The following is a 9541-nucleotide window of genomic DNA, read 5'->3' as shown; positions in this document are numbered from 1 at the left end:
CGCTCTTTTGTATGGGACCACAAACTTTGCATGAGGACTCACAGGTCTAGTATTAGGTAACCATATACATAAGAATCCACATTCTTACTCATTATTGGCGTCCCGTCTTAACTAGCGATGGACCCTGTCATCTTATTTCATTGGCTGTTTGCTGGTGCTATACTGTCGTCATTTTGCTTTGTTTGTCCCTCAGTAGTTTGGCCAATACTATAATTTTTCACAGTAGCCTTATAGAAGCCTTCATAGTATGCTTGACCAAACATATTATCCGGTTTCGAGACTGTTTGCTTTTGCTCAAAGGGATAGTTCTTTCAGTGCATTGGTGGAAAAAGCGACGTCTCTTCGTAGTTGTCGCAATCACTTCAAGCAGCGAAAACAACAAAAGATGTGCAGAAAGCCCTTGGGTAGAGGTCAAATTTGATGAGAGCATAGGACATACTTGGGTCTTTATTTTAAATTTAAGTTTAAGACGTAAAGTTCCACAAGCACAACTTTTGTTGTACCAATTAGAATTTCATATCATACATTCAGGTTAGACATTTGCTCTACCGAGCCTGTGCAAAGATGGTGCGGTCTTATGCGCTAACTGAGGATGTATCAGTAGCAGCTATGGTCCAACTTGAGAATCTAAATGAAGGTTTCCACTTACCTCTGTCAGTGGAAGCTTTCCAAGAATGGCAAGCGCTAACAGGTATTATTGATGATATTCATCTATCTGAGCAGCAAATTGATACCAGGACATTTGTTTGGGGCCCAAAATACACTCCCTCAAAATATTACAGGTTTCTGTTTGCTCGTCTTCCTAAGGATGCTGCGCTAAATGCAATCTGGAAATCGAGGGCGATGCCCAAATTAAAGGTCTTTACTTGGCTACTCTTCATGGATCGTCTAAACACCAGAGACCTCATGCTCCGTAAACACTGGCACATTGACTCCGGATATAATTGTGTTATGTGTTCACAAAACACGTTGGAAACGGCTCAACACCTCTTCTTCCAGTGTGAATTTGCGAAAAAATGTTGGGACTTCCTGAATATTCACTGGGATTTTAGCAGGGCTTTTGACATCAATTTCACTGTCACCAAAGCAGCCTTCCCTGGACCATGCTTCTTTGAGATCATTGCATGTGCTTCTTGGAATATCTGGAAGGTCCGAAATGACCTAATTTTCAATCATTCTGCGATTGATTTTGGTAGATGGAAAGTTTGCCTTCAGAGTGATCTTCTGCTACATCGTTTCAGAGTGAAGCCTGCTTGTGTTCAACCACTAGTTGAATGGATAGCATCTATCTTTTTGTAATCTTCTTAGTTTTACTCTTCATTTTCTTCCCTCCCTGATGTAATAAGTCTATCTTTAGACATTCTGTACAGTTTGTTTTCCTTTTGCTTATATATATAAAAATGACACCGTAGGGGATTCCCCTACGGTAGAGGTGTCAAAAAAAAAAAAGATGGTGCGGTCAATGGGAGCAAGTCTTTGCATTCACGCTTCCCAACACATTTGTTTCCGGAAGGAAGCCTAGTCATAAGTTTAAATTATAATCACTTAATCAGAAAACAAATTCTTTTGGATGATCTAATCTTCTCCTTTGTTCTGGCTGCTGTCATTTTGCACAGCTTTCTAAATGTCTTTAGTAAATCAAAACAACCCTTCTTCAAATACTTCAATTCTAACTGAGTGAAACAACAACAACATGAAAGCCTTTTTTTCCAAGCTAGTTGGATAGCCTAGATATGAAACCCAACGAGAACAAAAAGAAACCACAAGTAGGAGAGAGAAAAAAGAACAAGTAAACTGAGGTTCTGGCACATGGATGGCTGATGTTCATGCAGCCCTATAAAAAGCCAAATCTTTAGGGCATTTTCAGCGGGGCCAGCCAAATCTTCCGCCACGGATAGAAATTGGGCTGATGTCCGTTGTGACAGGCCAGCGCCTCCAGCGACGTGACCTATTTGTTTCGTTTTGGCCATTTTGGGAGGGCTTAGGATGGCCAAGCGGAGGACGCGTGTGCTCTCCGACTCGACGCATCTGTGACCCAAATTTGGTGAACGGATGGGTCGGTCCGTGCGAGTCGATCTGTTTGGGTTGTGCCGCTAGAGCGTGCGGACCATTTCGGACTGCCCAAGACAGGATGGGTAGCCCCGCTGGAGATGCCCTTAGGGGCATTCCAGTCCCTCTAGTCTTTTTGTACCACCTCCGTCCATGTCAACTTTTCCCCTCATTGTATTTTTCATACTTGCGGAGGCTTTCGCTGGATATGACCAAACCACCTTGGTCGGTGTTGGTCTAGCTTCTCGTCGATCAGTGACACCCCCAACCTATCGCATATTACCTCATTCCCAATCGGATCATTTCTTGTACGGTCACACATCCATCATAGTATGCGCATCTCCGCAACACTCATTTGTTGTATGTGTTATTTTTTAGCGGTCTGATCATCCTATAGAACTTACCTTTTAGTTTTTGTGAGACCTTCTTGTCGCAGAGGATGCCAGGTGCTTGTCGCCACTTTATCCATCCTTCCTTGATCTTGTGGCAACCATCTTGGTCGATATCATTATTACTTTGCAGCATTGATCCCAAGTATAGGAGGGTGTCCCTCTTAGACACTATTTGTCCTTCTAAACTAGCATCTCCCTCTATGCACCTAACACCACTAAAGTCACATTGCAAGTACTCGGTCTTAAGTCATGCTAAGTCTAAACCATTTTGATTTCAAAGTCTGCTTCCATAGCTCTAACTAAGAGAACTACAGAAGAAGCAAAAGAAAAAGTAGATGACTGAGACGACCGGCCCAAGGAAACCAGCCTAGCTACTCATACTGCTCGAAGGAGACAACCCCCAGTTTCCCAACTCCGTTGACGTGCTTCCGCTCTGATCTGGACAATAATCATCTGAATTGGTTTGAATTCTTTCCTGAATGCACGGTTACTTTTCTCTGTCCAGATCGGACCTGAGGGAGTCCAGACCAATCCGGTATGGATCCCCACATAATTTCTACCACTCCACATCCCACAAACAAGTGTTTAGCATGTTCTTCAGCAGAGTTGCAAAAAAACACATTTTCCATTGCGTGGGAGGCCTCTTTTGGCCAACCGATCTGCTGTCCACGTTCTGCTCTTGATGAGCAGCCAACCCGCAAGCTTACAGTGAAGAGGTGCCCAAGAACTCCATATTGCTTTCGCTGAATCACAAGTAGTGGATCCCGCAAAGTGCTTTCGCTGATATGCCGATCTTTTAGCTTCCCAGAGCCATGTCCATTTGTCCTCCGTATCAGGCCGAAGCTGGGAATTCATGATCTCTTCATGTACTGTCAACACCTGAAAAAGGGCCCCGATTGTTATTGGCTTTCTCATGTCATCAATCCAGTTGGTGTTGGTTAGAGCTTCAGCCAGAGTTCTCCTAGCTGTAGTGATGGGATGGATTCTGGAAAGGACTTCAGGTGCCAATTGGTACTGTATGGTGTTCCCAGAAGACCTCCTCGCCACCGGGATGCTACTCCATGTACGGTGCTACTGTACATCTTACACATAACGGTTCTCCATCAGATGCCTGGACGGTGAGGTTTTGTTCGTAATCCACAAGTTCACTTCCACCCGGACAGTACTCAAGCAGTAGAGATGAGCAAAACAACGGAGCTATCGCCGTACACCCAGTTCTCCGTCAAATGCCTGGACGGTGATTGTCGACAAGTTCACTTTCATACGGTCAGTACTCAAACAGTAGCGATGCCCAACAGCCCAATCAAAACAACCTTGCCGAAGATGATGAGCAGAAGTGTTCCCCCTGCCTTTGTGGTTCTCCACCTCTGCAAACCTATACACCTTCCTTCCCCCCATTGCCACCCATGTACAACAGCTCCATTCCTTCCTCCAACTATCAGGTGGAAAGGTAGGGAGCAAAAGAATAAGGGTTCCTTTGATTTAAAGGATAGGAAAAGCATAGAAATAGGAAAGGTATAGGATTTGAATTGCATGGCTACTTCAATTCTATAGGAAGATGAAATTTGTTTGATTGTAGCAAAGGAATTTTTCCATGAGGTATGAGCTAATGCTTTTTTCCTATAGAAATTACACTACAAGATTTCTATAGGAATTTTTTCTATAGGATATGTTCCTATGAATCAAATAACATGTATAGAAAATTTTCCCATGAGAACCAAATCCTACACAATTCCTGTGCAAATCCTTTAAATTAAAGGCCCTAAGAGCATCTCCAACAGAGGCTCTAAAATTTGGCGCTGTAAAAGTCGTTTGCAGCGCGCTCGATTCGGATATAGCGCGCGGCGCCGACGCGTGCTTCGTCAGAGGCTCTATTTTACAGCGCAACCACGAAGCCGAAAAACAACCCTTCACCAGAGGCTGTAAAGTAGAGCTCCACAAACAAGTTTCTTCAACATTCATAGAACAAACAAGATCAAACAGGCTACAAATAAATCTGAAAAATTCAACTAAATTACTGTGCATTATCCATGTAGCTAGAAATTGATATAGCTAGCAAGCTAGCAATCCAATCTCCATGCGCGGCCGGCCGAAATTAGTTCGTGCGTGCTGCGCGGCCACATCAATCGGGTCCGCGCGCGCGTCGAATCCATTCTAGCTAGCCACAACAATCGAAATCGAGTCCGTGCCTGCGTGCGCGGCCGGCGGAGCTCGCAGCGCGGCGGCCAACGGAGCTCGTAGCGTGGCGGCCGGCGGAGCTCGCGAGGGGCCGACGGAGCTCGCGAAGCACGGCGGTCGACGGAGCTCGCAGGGCGGCGGCCGGCGGAGCTTGCGAGGAGACCGGCGGAGCTCGCAACACGGCGGCCGACGGAGCTCGCAGCACGGCGGCCGGTGGAGCTCGCGAGGAGGCGGCCGACGGAGCTCGCGGGCGGCGGCCGGCGAGCTTGCAGCACGGCGGCCGGTGGAACTCGCGATGCGGCGGTCGGCGAGCGGCAGCAGTTTCTTTTCGCGCGAGCGGTTCCAGCCTACGGCGCGCGGTAGCCGGCGCACTAGATATGCCGCTTTGGATAGCGCAGATTACCGCGCGCACTAAAATATTTACAGCGCGACCTATTTTACAGCGTCTGCTGGAGGGCGCAAAAACGCGTTTGGCACTGTATATTGGTAGTTTTTTTAGCGCGCGCCCAGTTTACAGCCTCTGTTGGAGATGCTCTAACCGTCTCACGCTTCCTGTGCGCTGTGCTGCTACCGTGACCGTGACAGGGATTGTAGAAGAAGCATAACCATCTCTCTCAAACAGGAAGTATATATCTGTATCAGGTTTGCACTGATGTCATTCGATACCCACGGAAATGAGACCGGGGAAATTCGTTTTCCGAGCACGAAGCAGGAAGCTCTTCTAGAAGTCACACATTTGGAATGTAGTAGCAGGGCTAGTTCTGAGCTACGGAGAAGTCTCTGAAGTAGGAAGATGGGATAAAATACTACCCCTCTAAACTCTGAACACCTCTTTTGGACGTTTCTTCGACATGGACGATAAGTTATCATATGGACTGAACCACCTCGTCAAAACCTCCACCCAAAACCAGTTTATAGGGTATATATCTTATCCAGTAACTTTTGGGGGCATCTTATCCAGACGTGTTACTTTGTTGGGTCAAATGTCTCCAACACTAGGTCAGGAGTAGAGCATAGCCGAGCTGACGCTTGATGCGGACTTTGGGGGGTTAAATATACTTTGCAAAAGGTTATTATTCTGCCTCTACAGCTCCAATCTTTAACATTAGACTAAGAGCATCTCCAGTCGTGTCCCCCAAAGCGTTCCTTAAAGAGCGCCGGATCGAGCGTTTGAGGGACGTGTTTTGTTCGTGCCGCGTTTTGGGGATGTCGCTCCCCAGCCGTGTCCCCCAAACGCCGCCCCCAAATGAATATTGGTGCAGGAAAATTAAGGTTTTCATTCAAATTTGATTATATATTACAAAGTTTGAATGAAAACGGCTACATTTCATCTAAACCTAGCCTACTGACCGCCCGGCGGTGCGTTCGACGGCCCCGCCTCGTCGTCGCCTGCCCTCCGCCGCAGCTCTTGCTACGCACGCCGCCTCTCCGTGCATAGGGCGATGGCCAGACGCTGCTGCTCCAGCAGCGCGTCGTCGTCCGCCCTACCCTGCTGCGCCGCCTGGAGGGAGGCTCGACGGCGCGACGAATCTGCGCCTCTTCGCGGGCACGGCGACGTCCTGGAGCTTCTTCTCCGACTCGAAGGACTCGACGAGCACGCGTTGCTGATCGGCCGTCTCATCCGGGTGCGGCCCGTCGTTATCGGACCACTCGAACTCGTCGCCGTCGTCGTCCTCCACCTCGGCCTCCTCCTCCTCCGCCTCGGCCTCCTCCTCCTCCGCCTCGTCGGCTTTGGGGGACGCGGCTGGAACCGTCCAAATTGCCTTGGGATGTTTTGGGGGACGCGACTGGAGATGCTCTAAACTCATTCTATCGCCTATATATTTTCTCCTGGAACGTTAGTGCCCACTTACATTTTCATCACCGCTTCGTTTAATAGCATTATCTCTGAAGGCACAGAACAAGCATTGTAACTGACTCACCCCTGACGTAAGCTATAACACTTGCAAAATTCCGAATAGTCCAAACTTTCGAAAGGGAAACCGAAGGCTGGCCCAGACCAATTTTTCATCAAGTGAGACTGTGAGAGGCGATCGGAAACAATGGGCGATACAGGGATGGCGACCGGTAGGTACGCTGTCAATTGCTGCCTTTGATTCGTGCGTACGTACGTAGACATGGACATGCCTTAGGATCAGATACATGTACAGTACAACAAACGGACCGTAGTATAGTATGCAAAAATCAAACGCTGATCCAGGCGATCCCGTTGTTTATTTGTAAGCGATGGCCGATGACGTGTTGGTTCGTCTATGGGTGTATAGATAGATAGATGAACAATGTCGTATGCTGACATGCTGTATGTATTATGTAGCCGTCGCGCTCGCGTCTTTTTGATCGGCAGCGACCCCTGTGTCCGAAATGATTCCGGATTTCTGGCGCAAACCGTGCCAAATCTCGGGGTTTCAGGCGCACGACCACCACAAGCCACCCCTCGCGAGCAGACGACACGATGTCCCAGCACCTGGGTGAGTGACCCATCTCTCGTAGGCCGTTGCCATCACCATACCCCCAATAATTCACCGCCCACCGATCGCCTCCACCACCAGTAGCCCGCGCCGGCCGCCAATAATAGGACCGCCCGGACGCCGATCCTGCCCACGGCACGCACGCTCGCTCGGCAGTGGCCACTGGCCAAAGCCACCGCACGCTCCAGCCATGTCCATGCGCGACCGCCGCACCGCCGCCGCCATGTCCCCGTCGCTCCGCCTCCTCGGCTTCCTCACCCAGCCCGATCGTGCCGCCGACGTACAGGAGCTGGAGCTCGACGAGCACGACGTGGTCTGGTCGTCGTCGTCGCCCACCTCCTACTCCCCGTCCTCCTCCATCTCCACCGCCTCCTCGCCGTCGCCCACGCCGTCCCCGTACAGCAACGGCCAGCGCTGGCCCCTCTCCTCCTCCCGCGCGTTCCCCTCCGGCGGCGCCGGCCTGTCCGCGCTCATCGCCGACGAGGACAACCACTCACCCACCGCGGCCATCCCGGCCGCGGCCCGGCGGGAGAAGCAGCGCCACCCGCAGCCGTTCCACCAGTCCGCGCCGGTCGCCGTGCCCGCCTGGTCCAGGGCGACGGCCGACAGGCGGCGCCGGGAGGCGGAGCAGGAGGCCGCGGACGAGGAGGACGGAGACGACAACGACGACGAGCCCGTGGTGCCACCGCACGAGATGGCCGCGCGCCGCGCCGCGGCGGCGGCGTCGGTCATGGAGGGCGCCGGGCGGACGCTCAAGGGCCGCGACCTCCGCCGCATGCGCAACGCCGTGTGGCGCACCACCGGCTTCCTCGACCTGTGAAGAAGGAAGGATGCCCCGCCCGGCCTGCCCTTTGGAGGTTTCTCTCGAGTCTCGATCGCTGCATGCCCACGTCACTCCAACCGGCGGTGCATTTCGTTATGGAAAATGTGGGTCTTTTGTTGCTAATTATGTTTTGGGTTCATCTAGTAGGCGCGATATTTTGAACGGTATTCGATGTGCTAGTAGTAAATTGACAAGTGTTTATTGTTTCTCCTACAAGTAAACGACGCTTGATCATAAAGCGGTTAACTAAGGTTTAAGTGGCTGGTTTGCGCATGCAGCTTAACCACAATAGGACCTGTGCAATTCCTTCGTCCAAGATGCTTAGTGAGTTTCATTCATAACAGAAGAAAATTTTCTGAAAAGAACACATTCTACAGCTGTGTGGTAGAACACGTACGAGTGTATTTGTTGTCGTCGTGAAAAAGACATAAAATGTGTATATGCTAAATGGCCTTGTTCTACTGAATCATTGCAAGGAACCAGTCACTAATACAAGTGATGGGCTGCTTCTTTGAGCTTCGATGAGGACGACGATGTTGAAGAGTTGGCTCAGAGCGTAGATGCCGCTGGCTTCGACCAAAGGCGCCGTTTCCGACTTGGTTCGTGGCGCCGCTGATGTGCGATATGACAAGGAGCTAGCAAAGCTTTGTGACGGCCTCTCTGCTACAGCTGCCGCTCTCGGAGACAAGGAAGACTGGGTGTAGGTGGACAGGGGCGGCCTCCCTGGCCTCAAGCCATTGTCTTTGCTTCCGAAGGAAGGTCTCGCGTGTTTTCTCGCCTTTAGTCATTGCACTCGTGGGAGATGCTTTCGGTGCCTTGAGCATTGCCACCAGGTCAGCAGATGTCGTGAATCCTTCAGATGCATCCAATGTCGTCGTCCTGGTCACCAGAAGTGTTTCTATCATGTGTGCTTTCCCGCTGCTCATTCTTGCTCGCTCTTGCTCGTTCTTCGGACTCACATGTTCCTTTCCGGTGGAGCCACTATCCGTGCGATGTTCTGAAGTTGGGCCGAGGTTGTTTGTCGCTCGTCGTTGTCTGCAGCTGTGATGCCAAGGTCCTGCCCTAGGTGTTGCGAGGAGTTCGATGTCAATGCTAGTTTGGACTCTCGCTTTCAGTGTCAGTTTGCCTTCCTATGCTTGGAGCTCGCTCGGTTGGCTGCTCACCGCATCGAGGAGGTGTCTCAGCCCCTTTGTGAAGAGGAGGCAAGACTCAAGCTGTTATTAGCATGCATCACTGATTTGTTGGAACCGACGAAGACATATGCTTCTGGTGGCCAGGAGCTCGCCCTTGTGGAGGCTTCACTTCCCTTGGCTCCACTATGCAGAAGTCATCTATAGTCGAGGAAGAACATCTCTATGGTTGCTTCTCTCCTCATGGCAGTCCGCCGCAACCTCATGTGTTGGCTAACTTTGAGGGCGAGGGCATTGATGGGATCATGGCTCCAGTGATTCAGATCATGCGAAATCTACATGACCTGAGTGGTGAATCATCTATGGTGCTTCCGTTGGTGCTGGGTTCATTTCAGGCCTTGGCGGTGGCCACGACGCTCTCACCACCGTAGTTGGAGCCTTGCCAATCCCTCGCCTCATTGGACAGTGTGGAGGAGTGTTGGAGCGCTAGCTCTGAGGCTC

The 9541-nt window shown here is 50.6% G+C and overlaps 1 protein-coding gene across 1 annotated transcript; it reads left to right on the top strand.

Annotated features, from left to right (window-relative positions):
- The first annotated feature begins 7277 nt into the window (after window positions 1-7277).
- LOC124679440 lies at window positions 7278-8009 on the top strand. The gene has a single exon (XM_047215196.1). It carries the CDS (start codon window positions 7278-7280, stop codon window positions 7905-7907), a length of 630 nt encoding a protein of 209 aa, XP_047071152.1. The 3' UTR covers window positions 7908-8009.
- The last annotated feature ends 1532 nt before the right edge of the window (window positions 8010-9541 follow it).

This window comes from Lolium rigidum, chromosome 7 (assembly GCF_022539505.1).
Source record: "Lolium rigidum isolate FL_2022 chromosome 7, APGP_CSIRO_Lrig_0.1, whole genome shotgun sequence".
In the NCBI taxonomy this organism is placed as follows: Eukaryota; Viridiplantae; Streptophyta; class Magnoliopsida; order Poales; family Poaceae; genus Lolium; species Lolium rigidum.
Note: the sequence above shows the minus strand (reverse complement) of the source record. Positions and strands in the feature narration are given on the sequence as shown.

Bases quoted from the DNA above. Each gene is read 5' to 3' on its own strand.
- LOC124679440 (XM_047215196.1), top strand. From the start codon at position 7,278: ATGTCCATGCGCGACCGCCGCACCGCCGCCGCCATGTCCCCGTCGCTC.